Source organism: Rhagoletis zephyria, unplaced genomic scaffold (genome assembly GCF_001687245.7).
Source record: "Rhagoletis zephyria isolate East Lansing unplaced genomic scaffold, Rhagoletis_zephyria_1.1 Rzeph_scaffold_02322, whole genome shotgun sequence".
NCBI classification, from domain to species: domain Eukaryota; kingdom Metazoa; phylum Arthropoda; class Insecta; order Diptera; family Tephritidae; genus Rhagoletis; species Rhagoletis zephyria.
The window spans coordinates 33591-56331 of record NW_016159406.1 but is presented as its reverse complement, the minus strand read 5'-3'; the positions used below and the strand labels follow the sequence as shown (position 1 = coordinate 56331).

Genomic DNA, 22741 nt, shown 5'->3' with positions numbered 1-22741 from the left:
GGTGCATCACCTTATATTTAAGCTTAAAAGATCTGCATAAAAATGTTGGGGAATTTTATCGGCGGAATAAAGAGAGAAATTTAGAAACCAAATTTTAATCGCAGTCATAATTCGGTTGACATGAAAATTTCCATAAATAGTAGAACTTTTTTTTTATTAAATTTGAACAAAAAACTTAATTGTTGTTGGTTTTTCATCACTTCTCATACTCTTACAGGGACCGAGAACAAATGGTTTGATCGAAACTAAATGTCATTCTCGTGGTTTTGTTCCCAAGAACGCTTCTAATCCAAAACCGAAATGCGAACAAAACTGTCGAGAACGTTCTCAATGGGAATTATATACGAACAAAACCCTGTGGAATGTTCCCAAAGACAACAAATGGCGAATAATACTTTGGGGAGCATTTCTAAAAGACCCAAATGGGAACAAAAGTTTCCGGAAACGAAAGGGGAACAAATCTTCTCTGAACTATTCGCTAAAAATGAAAGCGAGAACAAAAGTTTTCTCGTAGCGTTCCATTAGTTTGAAATGAATATTAAAATTAATCAAAAAAGAACTGAAAGATAACTATGCAAATAAGGCCAAACAAAAGACTTAAGATACAAACTTTTCGGGCACAGAAATTGAAAAATTGTTCCATAAGTGGATAAATGATCTGCAAGTTGAAATGATCCAGCTTTCTTTCGCTTAGAATTCACAATCGTGGTTCTCACTGAAATGATTTATTATCCCAACACGTAGACGCCCCTCTCATTCTGAACGTTAAGTTCTCAAAACTTTTGTTCTCTAGCAGAATGTTCCCCAAACTTTTGTTCTTATTTGATCCTCCTTGAAAACGTTCTCGATACTTTCGTTCTTAATTTGCTCTCATTGGAAACGTTCCCGAAAGTTTCGTTCTCATTCTGTTCATCTTGAGAACTTTCGCGCCTGTCCTCTCCTCATAGGTACATACTGTTACTCCCAAAATTGAGCGTATGGCTCTTTTTTGTTAATATTCCCAATGTTTTATATGCTAAAATATTTTTGTTAATTTTGTTTTAAATATGACAAAAAGGTGTGGTGCAATAAGGCCATACGCAATAAAGCCATACGGCAATAAAGCCATATGGCTTTATTTCCAATCAGAAAGAGAAATAAAGCGATACAAAAAATTTTGTAAATGAGAAATAAAGCCATATTCTGAAATGACACTCTCAAGGCGGTGTTAACGGCGAATCTGAATTTTATCTGAACATTACGTGATGATGTGTTTGTTGTAATTCATTATTAAATTCGCCTTGGACACACTCTTGAAACTGATACTGAATTATTTAAATTTATACAAATTATTTCTAATAAAATGAAATAAATCATTATTTAATATTTCCGGATTTATTGGATATTGAAAAATAAATATATGTACTTAGGTAAGTTTTAATTTTGCGAGTGCATAACCTGGCGGGTGCACATTTGCTGGCTCCCCGCACCGCGCCGCGTGTGAAATGCGGAGCGCGGCGCGGCTGGACGCGAAAGGGAGTAATTGCATGTTTAAGGTGACGTTTTAGTTCAAGGCGGTTTAGTAGTTTTGTTGCGAACTTTTCCCATTGTTCAAATAAAAGAAACATAAAAATTTGAAAGCGAAATAAAGCCATATGGCTTAATTACCAATTGTAATTAGAAATAAAGCCATATCGAATTTATGGCCTTATTACCAAAAAAATATGGCTTTATTTCCAATATGGCTTTATTGCGTATGGCCTTATTGCACCCCCCGACAAAAATTAAGAAAAATCTGCAAAGTTTCAGCAAAATCGCGAACCTTTTTAACACGAATTTCTAAAATGAATTAATTAAAAAAAAATAAATTAATGATTTAAAAAAAAAATCTGAAAATTTTTTATATGGAAAAAAATGCGTAGGACAGTCAGCAAAAAAAAAATCTCAAAAATTAACGCGATTTATAGAGATTTAAAATTTGCACATAATTATACTCAAATTTTATGGGCTTTAAAACTGCATGCCTGAATTACTTTTAGAAATTCGTATTAAAAAGTTCGTGATTTTGCTGAAACTTTGCAGATTTTTCTTAATTTTTGTACACAGTTTGTTTGGAGTTTGCTAAAATATAAGCCATATTATAATACAAAATTAACAAAATATGTTTAGCGTGTAAAACATGGCGAATATTAACAAAAAAGAGCCGTACGCTCAATTTGGAAGGGTAGTTCTGGCTAAGCATTGACCGATTGACACAGAGGTCAGAAGGCCGATACTAAGATACTAATCGAAAGGTCTTTCCATGCTGGGCAGAGTTGACTTAGCCACAGCCATAACGAATTCTGCAGGAGCTGTAGAAATGAAGAATAGCCAAAAACCTTAGGCCACTTGTTGTGCTACAGCCCCACGCTCTGTAAAATAACAATGGAAGTTCATGGGCTCAGACATAGCCGAAGTAGGCATTCGGCAACTTTTTAGGTTTCGCAGACTCCACACGATGGTTTAAGTATGGGGGCTATCACGATCCGCGTGGTATCACAACGGACCCACAATTTACGGGCCTAGGTATGCTAATGGGGTCACTGGCAACCACTTCAACCTAACCTAACTTAACCTAAGATACTTATATCAGATCTATGTAAGGTTCCACAAAATTATCGATTATGTTAACCATCTTACGCCACCATTGAAAATTAACCGTAACGATGGTGTTAATTCATTTCACGCAACTTACGCTTTGAGACGTTCCTTCTTTTTTGTCTTGACTGCAATATCTGGCAGTGAGATGCTCTTCTCGAGCGGCGGTTTACGCGAATTTAGCTTCTGCAACCGTTTGTCTAATGGCTGCTTCCCCGAATCCGCAAAATCGCTTACGAAACCTTCATTCCAGTGACCATTAGCGCCATTTTTGGTAGGCACATCCTTTCGGGAGAAAGTGCGCTGCAAGGTCTTCTTAATACTGCGTATCCGATCTGTGGATTTCGTTGAAGACGGTTCGTTGTCTTCGTGCACTATCGTGTTTTCAGTGGCCAATTTCGATGGTACTGGTATATGTCGCGCAGGTTTCAAAGGCACATTTTGTAGTTGATTTATGCCCTTATTCAACAACCCGGCTGAATCGTGTCCACTCGGTTTATTTTGCAAGCGTGCAAGATTTTGCGCTAGGAAATCAATTTGTGGCGTTGGCGATGTTTTTCCTTCACTTCTATCAACTCGAAGCACCAGTTCGGTGGGGATGGCATGTCGATTTTGTATTATCTCAACGTTCTGCAATTTTTGTTGCTCTTTTTCGAAATACTGATATAACCGATTAGTCCATTCGCCCACAGTGCGTATGTGCAGCCACATGTAATCCTCCTGTTCTGGTGCCGAACTAATGGTGAAAGGGTGCCACTCATAATTGGCAATAGCTGGTATGTTAACGAAAACATAATCACCAGGACGGAAGTTGAAATTGAATGGACGCTTGATGACCAAATGTATGACTTTTGATGGCAAAAGCAGACCTGAGCTAATGTACGTTTTTCCATGTTCACTTTTCATCCAAACAAAACGTAATATACGCTCAACTATGTATACCAATCCTGGTACCAAGAACCACTTCCAAAAGTTGGGACCATGAAACAATAGCAAAATCCAAAATGGTATATACAATAGATGAGTCCAATAGAAGACTTCGAAGGAGCCCTTGCGCCTCACAAATGGCAGCGAGCAAATGAACATGATTAGCAGGATGATAAGTAGCGCCAAGCCAGTGGGATTGGCGCAACCCGGAATAAGACCGAATAGTCCTGGGCGATCGGTTAATAGCCATTCGCCGATTGTATAGTGACCGGCATTGATTTTCGGATCATTCACAACAATAATGGAGAAATTAAAAAGATGCGCTATGGTGTGTAGGAGGCTAAGTATTGACACCACGATGCCGGTAAGCTTATGAAGGTAGATGTGGTTATCCAGCGGTAGATACGACGACAGACCCTGAGAGCGTAGGTATGTTAGAGAATGCCGCAACATTAGCACCAATATCCAAGCACAGTTGAAATTCAAACATTGTCCTGAAAAGAAGAAAATCATCGCGGTCTTCAATATATATATATATATGTATGGTTTTAATTAAATACGTTTTTCTTAAATGTTTCTTTGTATTTACCGCATGCACGTGCAACAATAACAAATCCATTGCTCGCTCGATATTGTATCGCACGTGAAATAAATAGGCACATATTAATGGCGATGTAGATATAGAGATACGAAACGAATGCCTGATTATTTTTCATGTAGGCCAATGTGAGTTGGTGTGGCACCCCTGTACGTGGACATTGTGGGCATGTGGATTTTCGTTTGGGTGCTTCCTGTGTTATCGGCACTAACCAGCGATCTATGCTGCACATATGTATGTATGCGACTTTTAATATAAAATAAAAGGATTTAAAAATGTTTCATATTACGTTATACTGAGATTCTCTAATAAGCCGCCGTGTTTGCTTATCTGGTTCTTCAATGCTTCATATGTGATTTCACCACGATTATATGGGTCTGCGTCTTCAAACATGGCGGTTGTTAGGTCTTCGATCTATGTGCGGGAATTTTCGATTGAATTATAGATGACAACTGTGAAATTGGAACGGAGTGCTTACCTGTANTCATATGTGATTTCACCACGATTATATGGGTCTGCGTCTTCAAACATGGCGGTTGTAAGGTCTTCGATCTATGTGCGGGAATTTTCGATTGAATTATAGATGACAACTGTGAAATTGGAACGGAGTGCTTACCTGTTCTTCCGAGAATTCCATGCCATTTTCTTCCATGCAGGCGCGTATCACATCGTGCAACTCCTTGTGCTGAATCAAGCCATCACCTTTGGATAGAACAAAAGGAATTAACAAAATAAAGTATGTATCTTTACTGAATTGAGGACCAGAAACAGTAACAAAAATTCAAAATGGTATATAAGTACAATAGATATTAATATATCCTACCAAAATGTGTGAAAAGCGCAGTTTCGAAAAAATTGTTGGTCAGGACGATTGTGAATTAATGTGACGATATGTACATTAGCTCGGGTTAATTTAATTTTTTTGACTATGCGAATTTAACATAAGATTATTCTACGTGTAATTCTAAACAAATTTGCCGAAGAAACCATGGGCCTAAAATCAAATCGCGAAAATAGGCTTCGAAGAAAATGTGAAAATGTTCACTACTGCGCCTTTTGGTGGAAGAAAAAGATAAGTGCATAAATGGATTGCGCTTAACAAAAAACGCCCTTCAGCATGGTTTTAGACAAAATTTAAGCACTTCTTTACGACACTAACTAAGACCCCTACTTTGGCAATTTGGCAAACTTCGGCCAATTTTCTCAGAACTACACGTAGAATTCGTATTTGGTATACGCGCATAGTCGAAAAAATCTCCCATATAAATTGACCCGCCCTAATGTACATACTATCAGATTATTTGTAGGTACATACATATGTATAAACACAAATAGCGCATATAAACTCACCATCGATGTCGTAAACCTTGAAAAGAAAACGTATTTTATCATCCGCCGACTGGCCGGAGAATTGATGAATGGCATCAATGAATTCTTGCAATGATATCGAGCCAGAATTATCCTTGTCGAATATTTGAAATACACGCTCCGTAAAAAATGGCTGCATTCAGTAATATTCATGTACAACCAACGACCGAACCAGTCATTCACACGGTCCAAGTCAAAACAAAAGAAAAAAAAGAGACAAAAAAGAAAAAAAAATAAAAAAATAAAAAAATGCGACAGAAAAAAGTTAAATTGCAGCAAACAAAATTAAAACGAGCCAATGGATGTTGTTGCCAATCTCTCACATTTTTCGATGTAACAATTTTCTGAAACTCTTCACGGCGTATTTCCTGCTCATTGCCCACAGTGCTGCGAAAGAGTTGTTCCAGACGAGCCAGCGAGCTCTTATCAAAACCGGTGCGTGGCCTGAGGAATGAAAGTTAAGAAGCATTATGGGAAGTGAATGTGGCATGCAACGTCCGCCATCGCAAACATAGTATGTACTACAAACGTTTATGGGGCAGGCAGACAGACCGATATACATACATACATATACGTATGTATGTATTTATGTAAATAGTACATAGTAAGTTAGACGGATGAGTGCCGAATGCATCGAATGCAGGTGAAGAAAACATTTTCGGCTAGTTGAGTTTGCGCAATAAATTATAGATTAATTAAAGATTGCAAGTATTGGACGCTGACTGATTAATGGAGCAGCGCGTCGCGTCGTGTGCTCACTGCACTTTACGGCCTACGATGCTGTAGTATGTATGTATGTAGTTGGGTCGGATGTGTGTACAAGTACCCACCGCGTTCATGTGAGAATATTGCCGGGTATGTTTTATGGTAATGTGAGGTGTAGGTTTCCTATACAAACAACCTCGTATGTTTCTGAGCGCTTTGGCAGCGGACGATCGCACGATCGCACGATCGTTGCTTACGGACTACTCTGCCGTGTTAATCGATTTGTTTGCAATTTGTAAGCGTTCAGCGCAAATAACGTACTCGTACATTAAATTTAATGGCATCAATACAAGTTACACATTGGCAAATGCTGTGTTAAATATGTACATATGTATGTATGTAAGTATGCTTTTGCTTGCAATGGGGAAATGGGTCTGTCTGCCTGCACCATGGAGCGATCGTGGGATACTTACCGCGTATTGGTCAGGTGTGAAATGAATTCCATTACTTGATTTGTGGATATTAAATTCGTGCCATCGACATCGATCAGGCGATATAATTTATCTAAAATCTGTGTGTGAGAGATGCAAGAGGATTTTATAATTTTGTTTATATTGTTTTTTTTTTTTTTTTTTTTTTTGTGAACAGATGTGCGTAGTTTATGTGTTATTTAAATAGATATGTATGTATGTATGTATGTGCACTTTGTATACACATACATATGTTTGTTTGTGTCTAAACATCGACAATGCCCGATTTACTTACACCTCGCGCTTGCCAAATTTCCGTAAAGTTTTTTGGGGTAATTTTACTATTTTCGCCACAAATAACATAGGCCACCGATTCAAGCTGTTCGGCGAAATCCATTTGTCTATCATCGCTGTAAATAAGAGTAAAAAAAATTGTATTACTGTATGTTTGTAGTTAGGTGTTTGCACCAGATGAATATTTAAATGTTTACAAGACATTTGCACAAAAACATGCACTTAATTTATTGTTTTTACTCAAATTGTGGTTAGTAAGTTACGTGTTGAACTAAAATAAGAATTCTGTAGGCATATACGTGGGTAGTAAAATTAATAGGATTTAATAAAAAAAAAGACTTCAATTCAAGAGGCCCGACGATGACATTTTACCCGGGGCCCGGCCCTGCTTTAAGATTCGACTGTTAATGCCGCATATATGAAGAAAAAATTTAAAATGACCCCTAGGTGCGACAGAAAATATTTTGTTCTTCGATCGAAATTAGACTCAGTGGTGGATTTGAAGAAACACTTAAAAAAAAAACAATGAAAATATGGTAGGCGTAACTAAATTGTGCAGAATATTCTACTGAGGACTGCATCGAATAAAATTGTGCGCTATAAAAATAATGATATATTTGGTTTGCAATTATCAGGGCTTGGATTTTGATGCCATGCCATTTGTTTTTGAAAGCTTCCGAGGCGTTTGCTGTATATATACAGAAGTTCCTTTCGTAGGACCCAGATACAAAAATGAAAAGTTATTAGATCATTTTTTAAGATTTTTGTTGTAAGGGACATTTTTATAATTTAAGCGAATTTTTTGAAAAATATATTTTTAATGTTTAATTTCTTGTCATTTACATTTTTTGTGAAATCTTTTTCTAGCAGTTTATAAGGTTTTAGTTTTTTGGTAATACAACGCTACTCGATTATCCGCACGGGGCCGACGGTATATGAATTTGAATTTATTTTCCAATTTTTATTTTTTTTTTTTGATTTTCGCATATTTTTCATGTTGTCCCAAGTTTACTTGACATCTATACTCCATTTTAAACACATAAATTTTTTAGGAAAAACTCTAGCATTTTTTAGGAAAAGTGTTTTTAAACCATTTATTGGTAAAATGTTGCACACGTGCATAGCTAGTTTTTAGAGGTTTTATACATACATGGGGTCCTTTTACTAGGGATGGGACTATCCGCATATTCAGATATCCGGTTAATACATTTTTGTTATCCGGATATCCGGCTAATATCCGTTAATTTTTTAATTAGATATTCGAATATCCGGATATTAAAAAATCCGACCCTACTTTCTACCAAGCAAAGCAAGTTTGGCTACTCTTCTTTGTTTAAAAAATTTTATATTTTTTTTATAAAAATATAGCTTAATAATAATAATAACAGATTGGCGCTTACATATATGTTAGTGTTTGGCCGAGCTTCTCCTCGAACGGCGATTGTATTTTAATGAGAAGCTGTCTTTCATGGCATAAATACACCCGGAGGTTTGCCATTGCCTGTCGACGGGCGAGGGGGGTAAATCAAAATTTCAAACTTTATAGAACATTTATAAAAATTTGAGGAATTTTAACAAATGTTCTCAAAATTGTAAACTTTTTAATCAGATGTTTTAGAATTTTTTTTTGAGTATGCAGTTTTCTAGCTCATTAAATTTTAGTACAAGTTTGAAGTAACTGGGACTAACTGTTGATTTTTTTAACTTTTTTGCATGGAGAAATCGAGGAACACCTTCCATAAAAAAATTTCCAAAAATAATGGGAAGTAAAAGGTGTTCTAATAAAATGAAATTTTTTTAATTAATTTAAAACTCCACTTACATACATATGTACATATAATTCTCAAGATGGATTGAATTAGAATTTTATTGACGATTATATGTACCTCTTTTGAATAATAATGACAATAAGCTGATAATACATAGATTTATGCAAATGAAAGCCTGCAAAGGCAATTTATCAAAAAGCGACATCAAGGTGTAGCATGTAGCCAGCAGCATAAATATGTACATACATAGGTATCCATTGAGTGAGATCGAGATGCCTGTGGCGCATGTACTACATGTCACAGGAATTTGTGTTCGCAAAGCGCACAGTATTTAGGTGGAAGCCGTGTTGCACACAGTTTTGTTGCTGCGCAAGAGCGCCGAAAACAGAAGTAGCAAACAACGTATATACTCTGTATGTATGTATGTATGTATGTATGTAAGTAAACATGCATCACAAATACCCTGCAGTCGAATCTTGTACGGCCAAATCAAAGAACTAGTCTTGTACTGCATTTTTTATGAATGTAGTACAAAAAAAAGCGCTTCATAAGTTGGCTACTGTTTACAAAGCAGAAAACTAAATTCAACAAAGTTCATGTTAACTTACATCTAGATATACACGAATTTTGAAAATACACATGCAAATAAAATAAAAATTAGAGCAAACATGACATTTGGCATACTTTGCGCAGTTGTTTATGTGACAGCGGGCATTAAGCTATAAGTCGGCTATAACTAAGCTGAGAAGTAGTTGGTACAAGTCCCGCCTGCTCCGAAGATTGTTCAATTTGCTACTGGGTATTTTTGTATGCGGTAGTGCCTTTGGCGTTTAATTGTTTTTGCAACAGCATTTACGTGCTTCTTAAAGTGTGACAACAAACATATGTATGTAAATTAACACAACAACTATTGTACAAGAAATGTGACATTGGAGTAAACTCGTGTATATTTACCAAGGATCTGTGTATGATGTATGCAAAGGACTGCATGAAAAAATTAATTTCCAATTTATTGATCAAATACGAATGAATACAAGAGAATGCCAAAAAAACAAAACAAACGGAGAGAAAAATACTTACGTTAAACGGCCCTTGAGATGTTCAATCCAGCGATCTTGCAACAAATAACCATTTCCGTCCAGATCGAAGAGATGAAAAAGCTTTTGCTGAAATTCCTTTAACGAGAAAATAAATACAAATAATCATAATTAGTTAATTGTACAAAGAACAGTATAATAAAACTACAGATTGGCCAGAGGTAGAAGGTGCATTAGAATAAAAATACCATTTTTGAATAAGTAACAAGTAATTTTTAAGCAAAAAACCAAACCGACTTCAATTCTCATATAAAAAAAATTAAGATTGTCGTTAATTTCTTCATGTTCCAATGATCGAATTTAAACCAAATTCGTATGGGACCACCTCAGAGACACTACTACCAATCCGATAGATAACGAATTATCAATATCGGCTGACGTGGTCCAAAGTTATGCGGTAACATACACTAAACAAAATATTCCGACAAATTGATAACATTTTTTTTTGAAGTCGGTTAAAAATCGAGATCGAAATCGAGGCTGGTTTGCTGATTAAGCGTTTTTGGCTATTACAGATGTTAATAAAAACCGATTACTTAACATATTTCAGATGACTTGAAATCGACTGCTGAGTGGAAGATCGACCTATCTCGGATAGATACGGATCTAGATACCGTAAATAAAATTCTATCAGTTCGAAAACGCCCTATCTCAAAAAACTTTTCAAGAACGCTTTATTTCAGAATTTGATTGAAAAACATCCTATCTCAGAATTTGGTTGAAGAACGCCCTATCTCAGAATTCGGTTCAAAAACGCCCAATTCCGTTCTTGAAAAGTGTTTTGATATAGGGCGTTTTCGAACTGATAGAATTTTATTTACGGTATCTAGAAAATGAATTCAAGGTTTCCTGCCAATTCTGATGGTCTTACAAGTAGTGCCAGCCCATGTTGAAAGTAAATTGTTGCAAGTATAAGTCAACATGCATACTTCAGATGGGCTGCCCTAGTATTATGAATAGATGAAATATCTACAGTCAGCCCAATCTGATGGTCACATCATATGAAAAATGTCAAAAACGTTATTTACGTAAGTGCGGGCGCGCGAGGGACAACGTACATATGTACATATATTGTTTATATGCCATGGCGTATGAGTTATTTAGCAACATCACTATTTAGTCCGGTTGAAAGCGAAATCTGAAGTCACTGTAATATTTTCTAATTATTAATTTATTTTTACACTTTCAAGGAAAAAAATGCATCGCTTACTCAAATGTTTAATTTTATGAACAAGAAAATTGTATTTAATTGGGAAGAAATTGAGTTATTTGAACTTGGTAGGTTAATGAGGCACTCTAGGGTAAAAGGATCTGAGAAAGAATACAGTACTTAAATTATCTTTTCATCCATGTATCGGACTTTAGAATGAAGTGTTTTAAAGAAAAAATTCCCTGAAATTGGTATTGATTTAGGTCCGCGCGATTTAGGAAAGCGCGTAAATAACACTTCTCTGAGGGAGCGAGTTGGACAGCTTTGTTCTACCAGCCCTTAAAGGAGTCACTATTCCGATTTTTTCCAAAGTAAATTAGGTCGGCATCTGTCCTGTATTTGCAAGAGGTGCTCATCCAGCTTTTGTGAAAAGAATTAGCAAAACTATTTTTTGTCCCGTATTCGTCGGCTACAAATATAGTCACCGTACTTATAGGGAAACATGCAGAACCTTTTAACTCGTATCCCTGCATAGCGTGGGGTATTCGCCAAATTGAGCAACAGACCTGACACTCTAACAAAAAAACTGATTAGCTCAAGCAACGACTGTTGACTATTATATCTGATCTGAATTTACATTTTCGCTTTGATTGGCTGCGGATATTAAATATTAAAACTATTTGCGCTAAATTGCAGGAGATAAGCAATTTCAGAAGATTATGTCCATAGCCATTTTCCTATTCACTTAGCTAATTGTATGCACATACATATTTCAATGCAAGACAGTTTTGAGAATTGACTTATTCGCTTTCATTAATAATTCAATAGTAAGATTGAAAGTTAGCAATAATTTACCAATAGATACATACATACATATGTATATTCAACTAGCCCTGTAGCATATTCTTTTTATTATATTTTATTTAAGCATCTCTCATAAAAAGCTTTATGAAATTCGTTTGCCAGTTAAGCATATGTGTGTGTATGTGGCACTTATATTTGCCATTGCAGTTTGAAAGAATTCTTAGCATTTGCATTTTTATTTACGTAACTACCAACATACTATGTAGTACTTATATGCTAATTACAGCAAAAAAAATGCATGTTTATTTTTATAATATTTACATATGTCAATACGCAGCGCATAATATTTAATAGCCGAATATAATAAAAATCGTGAAGGTATTCACTAAGCAATTGATGAAACTATTTTCCGGTTGTAAAACTATAAAAATATATATATATATCTCATGATCCCTTGAACGGAACTTAACCTTTGAGACACTACCTTTCCGATGCAAAAAGAATTATCGAAATCGGTTGACGTGGTCCAAAGTTATGCGGTAACATACATAAAAACAAAAAAAATATTCCGACGAACTGATAACCTCCTCCGTTTTTGGAAGTCGGTTAAAAACACAGCTCATTACCTAACAAAAGCCATATAAGTCCAACTTTGTACAAAAATAAGAAAAAATTAACAAAATTTTACAACAACCCCGCAAACCAAATTTTCCGATTAACTAAATCTTTAGGAATATCTCATTTCTTTAACGATTTTTTAACGAATCTTTAAAGAAAATTATATGAAGTAGTTGACACGAACTCGTAAAAATATTCTGTACGAAAAATAAAGAAAATTCTGAAAAAATTTGGCAAGAAATTCTTCACATAGCAGCATTATTTTCATTGTTTCACCGATTTTCTCCCGAAATTTCGTAAAAGAATCAAAGTGTGCACAGTTTATTTCATTTTAGAATACTTTAATACTTTTTGTACGGAAAAAACTGTCAAAAATTAACCGTGTCTTGTAGCCACTTGAAACTTGCACTTTGTTACACTAAAATTTAATGGGCTATAAAACTGTATACCAAAAATTTTTCTAAAAATATTATTAACTTATGCACTGCAGGTCATTAGGATAGTACACCCCTTCGTTGACATGTTTTTTAAATTTTTATAAAAGTTTAAAATTTTTATAACATTTTAACCTCGACGGTGCAATGGATCGAGCCTGGCTGTGATTTAGCTTAAGAGCAACATCAATAAAATGTACACGGTTGCCATGGCAGCAAGCATAAAATTTGCAAATGCAATTCCAACTGCAAATCCCACAGCATTTTCACAACATTCTGTACAGCCCTATTGTTGTAATGGTTTTGAATATTAACCATTCCTTGTAAAAGAAAAAACTAGTTTGAATTGGAGTTCGAGTTATCTTCCTCCATTTATTCTAAAAAAAATATTTATGTGCTGTTTTTAAATGCTTTGCTTGCTAATAGCGTTGCTCTTGTATTGATTATTGACCAAAAATGAAAAATCCATGAAAACCATAAAAAGACGGAGAAACCTGTTTTAGAGTATGCAGCCGCCGATTAACATAACCCGTAAAGATTACCTTATTAACCGGCTTTTTTTTTTTTTTTGTTGGAATCCCTTTCATTACACACTTTGCGACTTTTGCCAGCGCCGTTTTGTGACACATTTCGTTTTGAATATTTGCATTTTTAATTTTGCAGCTATGTACATATGTATGTACATATGTATGTATGTATGAATAATTTGCACGTGGAAAGGTAAATACATATGTGTGTGTGTGTACGTCAAGCTACAAAATTTGAATTCGAGCTGACGCAAAATGCATAAAATTCATTTGGAGAAGCTCTAAATTTATGACCCTAAACAGAATGTTTTCAACAAAAAAAAAACACAAACAAACATTTTTTTTTTCCGCCAACATCAAATCAAAATACAATACTCACCGTCTCCAGCACCGATTTCCGGAATGCCTCGCGCGTATGTTTGCCCTCAGCTAGCAGTGCACTACACTCGGATATGAGTAGCCAGCGTAGTTTTTCACGTCTCGCCTCCACTTCCATGGCACTAAAATTCTTATCTAAATTGAGGTTGTAGCGGTCAATGTATCTGGCCACATGCGATTGCTCTTCGCTTATCTCTTGCATTTGTGCCGAGGTAGTAGGTTCCGCGAGATGCACATTGCTGAGGGAGGTGGTAAATGTTGTTTGCTCTGCAGTCACACTGGGCTGTCGCTGTGGCTTTGGCTGTGGCTGTGGCTGTGGCTGTGGTTGTGGCTGTGCGAAATTCGAAGATACCAATGACTGTGATTTGGTTAGTTGATTTTGGTGTGGTTGCTTTTGTTGTTGTTTTGGTTGTGCCATTGATGTTGTTTTCGATTGCTCGTCGTTGTTGTCTGATTCAAGCACAGCAGGTGATACGTTTGCATTGCTAGTTACTGCATCGGCTATTGTTTTTGTTGCTATTGAAGTGGTTGTGTTTATGTTCGGCAATTTATACACTTCTTGCACCTTATCAATTTCATCGCTAATATTTATTTCTTTCGCTGTGCCATTTGACAGTATTGTACTCGTAGTACCTCTTTCGGCGCGCTTCAGTGGTGGCTGCTTTAGATTTATTGGCCCGCTGTTTGTGCTGATTTCGCTGTGGCTCGGTTGCTGCTGGCTACGAGGTTCTTCTGGCGTCTGTTCGCGAGCGCCGTGTAATTTTTCAAGGTATTGCGCCGCCTGCAGCAAGACGTGATTTACGGCCGTTAGCTCCTCCTCGGTAACAACTGTTGGCGTTGATGATATTTTGCTGTTGTTATGGCTATTGCCATCCGTGCTGTCGCTTGTATGGTTGGTGGTAATGCTCGGCACCTCGGCCGGTGTTTCATTGTACGGCAAGTCATCCGAAAAGGAAACCTTCTTAGGTGACCGCGTAGGTGTGGGCGGCACCTCCAACGATTTGATGGACGACACAGAGCCGCGCGGATAGTCATTGGCAGAGTGATTCTTGAGATTGGGCTCCATTTTTTTGAGATTGAAAAATTTATTTCGATTTCACTTTTGAAGCATTTATAAGTTAATAGGCGTGCAGTTGGGGTTGAGTTTGCGGGAAAAATGCATAATACTGTAAACTTTACACTGGCATGGAGCTAGTTGGTGAGCTGTAAAATGAGGGGTTTTTTAGCACTTTCTTTATTGCATACTTTGTTCGAGAACTTAAGCACTTTTTGAGAGTAATTTAAAAATTCACTGTATTATGAATTTTTAGGTTAAGTCATTTCATTAGCGATTTAATTCTAGGAAAGTGTTAAAATTATACGCAGCACTTAACGAAACAAATTAAAACACTGATTTTCAATCTTGGTATTTACGCTGTTGGTTTGAAATCACAAACAGATAAAAATTAGTTGTTCCATGCACACATTTCCTTCGAAATTCAATATTATCCTTTGAAATCCAAACAAACATGAGCTCGTCCAATCGACCGTTTTTGATATGGATGAATTTTGGTCAGAACTTTTCTTTTATTATAAAACGATGTTCTGTCTAAAGAAAAAAAATTAAAAATAATTTTTCGAAAGTCATGCAAAATTCGATATTTCGAGATTTCTGCGATTTTGCAAGTTTATTTTTTGTATATCTCGTTTAAAAGGCGATATTTAGGGCATAAAAAGTATATATACAAAGAAAATTTGAAAAGTAAAAAAAATTACCGGATTTCGAAATTAAAAAAATACCAAAAGCAAAAACTTATACTAAGTTTTGTCATTTTTTTATACAATACCTCCAGCTGATCCGAAAAGATCCCGAAATTTTCAAGGTGTTTTTTACTCTACATTTTTGATCTTAAAATTTTTTTTTTTGCAATTTTTCGAAATTGCAGTTATAATTTCTAACATTTATAAACTTTTGTTTTTTTCCACAATAATTTTCCAAAAAAAAAAATGGCTTCAAGCTCAATAAAAATTGTTTAATATTATTTATCAAAAGTCAATTTTAAAGGGGATATTTTGGACTTAAAAATATAGATACAAAGAAAATTCGAAAAATAAAAAAAAAACATTTAAAGGATTTCGAAATAAAAAAAAATACCAAAGGCAAAACTTATAAAACTTTTTTGCAATTTTTTTTTTTAATACAATACCTTCAGCTGATCTTAAAATATTCTAAAATTTTCAAGGTGGTTTTTTAGTATAAATTTTTGAGCTTAACAATCTTTGTTTGCTAAACAATTTTTCTGAAATAGCAGTTATAATTTCTACCATTTATAAACTATTGTTGTTTTTTCCACAATAATTTTCAAAAAAAAAGCGGCCTCAAGCTGAATAAAAATTGTTTAATATTATTTAGTAGGCCAAAAACAACAAACTAAAACCAATTTTCATTTAATTAAAATTTAGAACTTTAAATAAGTTTTTTAAATTCAAAAATTCATATCTTTAAAAAACAACTTGAAAATTTCAACATTCTGTATTTGTTTGATTTTCGATTTTTTTAAACGTTGTGCTTTATATAGCCCCAAATATCACCTTTAAAACGAGAGCAGCATAATTTTTGTAACTATAATAATTTCTTAGAAAATCAAAAAATCAACTTGCAAAATCCGTAAAAATGTAAAATTTTGAATTGCCGATTTTTTTTTTAACTTAGGCGGAACTTCATTATATGATAAAAGAAAATTTCTAACCGAAATTCATTCAAATAAAAAAAGGTCAATTCCAACCATTGGTCGATTTGACATGGATTTGCCCATAAATATTTTAAATTTACTGCCGCATTACTCTCTAGTTACAATTTTCCGCTACTTTGTTTATAATTTCAGTTTGTATTAAATAACTGCATTTCGTAATTGATACTTTAAACAAAGTATTGTTGCATTGGAACAGATTAGCAAAAATCGAACGTGACTTTTTGTGAAAACATGCTTGTTCTACACACAATAATGGTAAATTATATTGGCGCAAATAAATATATAATTTTGCTTTAAAGAATTTTAGTCACATTTTGAATTAAACAACAACAACAAAAAGTAATAAGACAAGCACTGAAACATTTTAGCACTACAAATTAAAACGTTGCTGTACAAATTGGGACATTATTATAATTTTTTGTTTTTGATTTCTTTTCACCACTTTTTATGTAGGTTGCAATTTATACAATATTTTTTACTTTTTTCACTTTTGTATCACAAACGATACGCCCAATTCACTTAACGTATTTTTGTGCGCCAATTTTTTAATTAGTAATTTTATCAAAAATTGATTTTAGCATCAGTTTATTAGCGCACAAGGTTTAAAGCATTTGTTAATGTTTGCATAGATGCCAACAGAGAAGAAAACAAAATGACGAATTGTATAACTAGTGGGCAGTCAAATCCGATTTGGTGGTGGCCAAATTAAGGTTTATAAAATTTTTTTATTTCATTTTAACTGCAATCTTATTTGTGACCACACATTTGTTGTTTTGCAATGACTTTCGTTAAATGTTATTAGGTAAAATTTCTTTGATTTGAGTTGCTTATTTTTGATTTCAAACGGACAGTACATCTATACGGCGGTACAAGTCATAGATAGCTACCGTCTGATACCTGAATACCTTAGCAAGGTTTCAAAAAATGTGGTTTTGCAAAAATTTAATTTAAAAAAAAATGTTTGTGGCAGTTTTAGTACTAAAGTTAACAAAACGCGGATTTTATTGTATACATATTTCGGTATAAAGGGAATATTCTAACAACATTTGTTCCCAAACTTTTTTTTTAATCGAAGAACCTTCTTGAAATGGCCATGGTAATTTAAGAAGTCAAGTTAAAAAACTTAGATTTTATTGTAGATTTCTCAAGAATATCCATTTACCTACAACGTTTTATGCAACTTTTTTTTTTTTGTAGGAGAAGAAAGTCTCATTATGAAGTTATTGCAAACGCGTATTAATTTTTTCACTACGTTGTAAAAGCTTAAAAAAATAAGCGTTAGAGTAAAGAACTAGTGCCGGAAATTCTTCTTAATAAGTTTTCAGAACTATTCGGTTTTTTAAAGTTCATTTCCTGACAAATTTGGTATACAAAAGATTTTAAAATAAAACACATTTTTAGTGGTCGGATAAACGTTTCGGAAGTTCCAAAAAAATAACATTTTTTGGTTTGTAAATTGTTTTTGCTCCGCATTACCAATAGCCTTTGTTATATTTTGCCTTATCAGTGTGACTTTGGATTTAGTAAATCCAACATAGACCAGGTATTCACCATACTCCAAATATTGAAAAAAAAACCGCGAGAAGGGGATCGATAACCATCTCTCTGTAAATTTTTGAAGCGGCTCGATTCGAGAAAAATGCTCTGAAGGATGAAAAAGCGTTCAAACATAATATCTATCCATTTGTCTGAAGCAAAAATGTTTCAAAGTAGGAAAGGTTTTTCTACATTATGGCGACGGAAAATAGTATACCGGCATGTATACCCGTACATTTATCATTTGAATCATAACCCTGACGGAAATTCGCTAGAAAAAACCCGGATTCCTTCTAGAGTCTGGTTAGACGTCCGTAGCTGAGTTTCTGGTATAGAAATCCCTTTTACAGATAATCTATTTCGCCGATTAATAGATTTTCTTAAAAATGTCCTTCCAAAAATTAACTCAGAGATAATCACTTCTGGCGCTGAACAGATTCTCTCGACTACGATTATCTCTCGTGGATGGGTCCTACCACGCAATATCTTGGCTTTGGCAACTAGTTCAGGTGCTGGGTAGATTTTCTCGATTACGTTTACGTTGGCACAAAATTCTACCGGGAGTAACCAATTCTGTTGCTGGCAAATTTTTTCTAACCAGGGTTTTCGTAGTACCGCCATGACAATCTCTGGAAAGTGACAGCCATAACAAACTATGCCTTGGGCAACTGATCCTGGTGCTGGCTAGATATTTTGTATTTAGCGCCTCGTTAGTTTTCCTTGTCGGGCGCTAGACGGAAGAAAAGCAAATCTAGCCAGCGTTTGTCCGAAATCGAGATTTATTTCCGGTCGGGTATTAAAAGCTCTATTGGCCCCTAAATTCGGCGTTTGATACGCAAGGCTTCCCTGAACCGCTTTTTTTTTCCATATTTCAGGGTAATTGGCTCAAAATATTTAAAAGTTCTGAAAAATCCCGCGCAAAGCAAAAATTATCTATTTTTAATACTAACTAGGGTATTTGTAGGTATTTAGTATAGCTTTTGTTAGTCGAATAGCAAAAGTTGTTAAAAAAAAATAACCAACTCCACTTAATTGACTAAGGGGCATTCCAACGTGATGAATGGGAAATTCAAACTTTTTTTTTGCTCAAACTTTAAGTAATTTCTATTTAACCATTTAATAAAGTATAAAACTGAGTTGTATAATTTACACAGAAGAATGAAATTTTCCAAGAGTGATGGGTGGGACATCCAAATAGTACTTCTTATAAAGTTGATAACTTTTCACCATAAATCTGTTTTTGTAATAACACAGCACTTTTTTAAAGCCCGTGAGTTGCCCTTTCTTTTGGAATTTTTTTTTTTTTTTGGAAACGCCTTGACAACTTATTGCGAAAATATTATATCAGAGATAGTTGCACTAGGGATACGTTTATAACAGTAAAACAGTAATATAATAAAGAAAATAGTAAAACTAAATCGATGAAAAAGCTATGTAATTAATTTCTTGACCTGTGGTGGCGTCCTCGTTCGATTTTTCGACTAGTTGTTCCTTTCAGTAAACACTGTTTTTTTTATGTTTATTTTTTGAATACTTCTTTAAATTATTCATCTTGCAACTAAAATTTTTTATTACATTAGGGCGCATCACCAAAAAAAATTTATTATATTTTAAGACTTCCGCGAAAATATTTCGAAAAAATATTAAGATTTGAGTTGGACTCTTTTGAAAATGTCTCCAAATAATTTTATAATTCCGATGGAGAAACGGTAACAATTTTTTTGTATGGAAAGGGATGCGCCCTAATGTACATATGTATGTAGGTTGTACATAGAGTGATTTTAATGGCAGTAACCTTTTCAATGCCCGACACATTGTTTTGTTGGCACGTGAGTATTAAAAAAAAATATATTCTTAATATTTATTTTTTCATATTAAATTTAATTTTTTTTTATGTTATCCGATTTGTATTGCCAAAAGTACATTTCATACTTTCTGGAGTACATTTTTGTTTTTTTTTCTTAAGTACACTGCCGGGGCAAAGTATTGGCACAGCAAATTTTTCACAATATATACAACAATTTTCATTCTAATATTTTTCCGCTAATTTCGTATAAAAATATGGTTCATTCTTCAACAAAAAACATAAAAATATAATTCCTAAACTTTGTGCAAAACTCGCGAAAATTCAGCCAATTATCATGAAAATTTTCAACTTTTTAATCAGATTTTTTAGAATTTTTTTCAGTATGCAGATTTATAGCCCAATCAATTTTATAAAGTGCAAGTTTTAAGTAGCTAGGAATTACTGTTGATTTTTGGCGATTTTTTTTTTGTTACGCAGTCTCTTCCATACAAAAAATTTTGTTCGAAAATACTTTATATGGGAAAAATGCAAAACACCTCGAACAAAAAAAAATTCAAAAATCAACGCGATTTTTGACTAATTCCGAATTGCACTTTTTTTTATAAGAATTTAATGGGCTGCAAAACTGCATACTCAAAAAAATTCTAAATCTTAGGAAATTTGAAAACTTACTGAATTTTCGCGAGTTTTGCACAAAATTTAGGAATTATATTTTTATGTTTTTTGTTGTTGAATGAACCATATTTTTATACAAAATTGGTGGAAAAATATTAGAATAAAAATTGTTGCATATATTGTGAAAAATTTGCTGTGCCAATACTTTGTTCTGGCAGTGTACATTTTTTACTTTCTTATGCACATTTGACGCGTTCTAAAATCGAAATGAAAAAATACATTTTAAAAATTTTAAGTATTTTTGACGCCTTCTAAAGAATATACATTTGACTATTCTAAAGTCCATATAAATCGAAATGACGACTTTTAAAATCAACTTGATATTTTCGAAAGTACTGTTGGAAAAGGTGTAGATTAAATTGTTTTTAAGCATCGCGCAACGAAATATTGAAAAATTTATAAAATAAAAAATTCTGAGATTCCAAAATGAGCTCAACTACATACATATGTATGTTTCTTGTCACATTTAGGAAGTATCTGTAATAATTGTATTTCATGGGGATTTCGCAAACATACAAATGTATTTTTGATTAGTAAAATTTTATTAAAGCCGTTTGTATGTATTTTGAAATAACAATAAAACTGTTTCACTGTATCTTTTCACTTAATAATTCGTTAAAACAATTTACATAGTTCGCATTCATATTTTTTAATTTTTATTAATTTTTTCACATTCTTCACATTTCATTTCATTTACATAAGTATGTATTTACAAAATTTCTGTAATCACTTATTAACGCCGCCGTCCTTGGGCAGGATGTAAAGGAACAGGTTTCGTGCGCTCTACTTATGTGGCCAAAAAAAAAAAATCATCATCAATACACACGCAAAAGAGTTATATTTTAATCACATAAAAAGTAAAAAATCGAACAAACGAATTCACACACGTATTCAGCGCAGTGTGCAGTCGCGTACTGAAAGTGAAAACGAACTCACAATTCCGCAAGCAACAGCACACATAGTACGACCACGCCAATGGTTCCGGCCAGCCAAAGATAAACGCGGCGGGCATTCATAACAATTTCACTCACACTCACACTATGCGTTGTGCTCAATTTGAGTCACATTGGCCACCATGGCACTGAGTTGGAAATGCAGTTCGAATGCAAGTTGCAACTTCTTAAGTTCCACATTGGCGCGCAATGCTACACACACTACAGCTATTATAGCTGCCGAACATATTGGCCACCAGCCATAAGCCGATTGAATTGGGTGTCACGACTCGACGAAAGCCCCAAAGGAGCCAATCGCTTCTCGTTCCACGATTGGTGCGCATCGTTGGCGCATTCGTTTTAACTTATCGCGTAGCATTGGCGCGCATGCGCCTTCGCGCTTTTCGGCTCAAATATGTAATATTTTTCGAGGCAGGTGAATGGTGTCCAAGTTAATCGCGTTGCCGTGGGGATACCTACTCACATATGCATACATATCTGTACAAATGAATATTATTTTGCTGGAAATTTACGATTATGCGGTAGTGGGTTGTTTTTGTATTTAAATATTAAAATATTAAATGAATATTCGTACCGATTTAGTTTTTGTGTTGGATCCGGCGCTTACTAACGATTGAAACGTACTGAATGTCCGGTTGCTGGTGTGCTGCTTGCTTGCCAGATTGTTTGGAGCAACAAATGCGAGCTGTACAATTGGCTATAACGTATACAAGTACATATACACATACATACATAAGTATGTACGTATGCAAGCATTGTATATAAAATGTTTTCGAGGTTCTCGTGCTGATTTTTACTTTTTTTTTTGTTTAAATTCTTAGTGTAGGTGATTTGGTGTTTTATACATTTTTAATTTTGTATACATAATTAAATGTTTGCTTTTCGTAAAAGTGATTGCACGTATGCACGTTTTAAAGGGTTAAGCCTTTTTACGTAAAAGCTATGGCAATAGTTTAGTAGAAAATAATATTGAAAAAAAACAAAAAATATAAAGAGATTGTGTGAATATTTGCATATATCTAGAATGAGAAATATTATACGATTCGGTTGGATAATGATAAAGTACAAAAAAAATTTCCACCTTGCTCTTAGCGTTTCAATACTTGTCTATGAAAGACAAAAAGTTAAAAAACAAAAAAAAAAAAACATTTCTGTGCTACTCTTTTATAATTAAGTACATTTGTTCATCTATGACGGAATTATGGATGGGCAGTGGGCGGTTGAAATTCGATTTTTTCCGAATTTCGAATATTCCCCAACCATTCGAATTTTTTCGAATTTTC

At 34.3% G+C, this 22741-nt stretch overlaps 1 protein-coding gene across 6 annotated transcripts in view; it reads right to left on the bottom strand.

Annotated features, from left to right (window-relative positions):
* The window catches only part of Nox (NADPH oxidase), a 29917-nt gene extending 7688 nt beyond the window's left edge, over window positions 1-22229 (bottom strand). For 2 of the 6 annotated variants that reach the window (XM_017621028.1, XM_017621030.1), the window contains exons 1-13: window positions 21219-21431; window positions 13757-14958; window positions 9828-9922; window positions 9702-9731; window positions 6980-7094; window positions 6688-6785; window positions 5833-5953; window positions 5492-5642; window positions 4758-4843; window positions 4632-4693; window positions 4431-4493; window positions 4133-4365; window positions 2714-4037 (exon numbers count right to left, since the gene is read on the bottom strand). In XM_017621028.1, the coding sequence (XP_017476517.1) occupies window positions 2714-4037; window positions 4133-4365; window positions 4431-4493; window positions 4632-4693; window positions 4758-4843; window positions 5492-5642; window positions 5833-5953; window positions 6688-6785; window positions 6980-7094; window positions 9702-9731; window positions 9828-9922; window positions 13757-14821 (3443 nt within the window). In that variant the 5' untranslated portion in view covers window positions 14822-14958; window positions 21219-21431. Of the gene's footprint in view, window positions 1-2713; window positions 4038-4132; window positions 4366-4430; window positions 4494-4631; window positions 4694-4757; window positions 4844-5491; window positions 5643-5832; window positions 5954-6687; window positions 6786-6979; window positions 7095-9701; window positions 9732-9827; window positions 9923-13756; window positions 14959-19818; window positions 19984-21202; window positions 21432-22032 lie in introns of those variants that run through there. The other 4 variants (XM_017621026.1, XM_017621024.1, XM_017621027.1 and 1 more) reach the window with 4 other exon arrangements.
* Window positions 22230-22741: the final 512 nt, after the last annotated feature.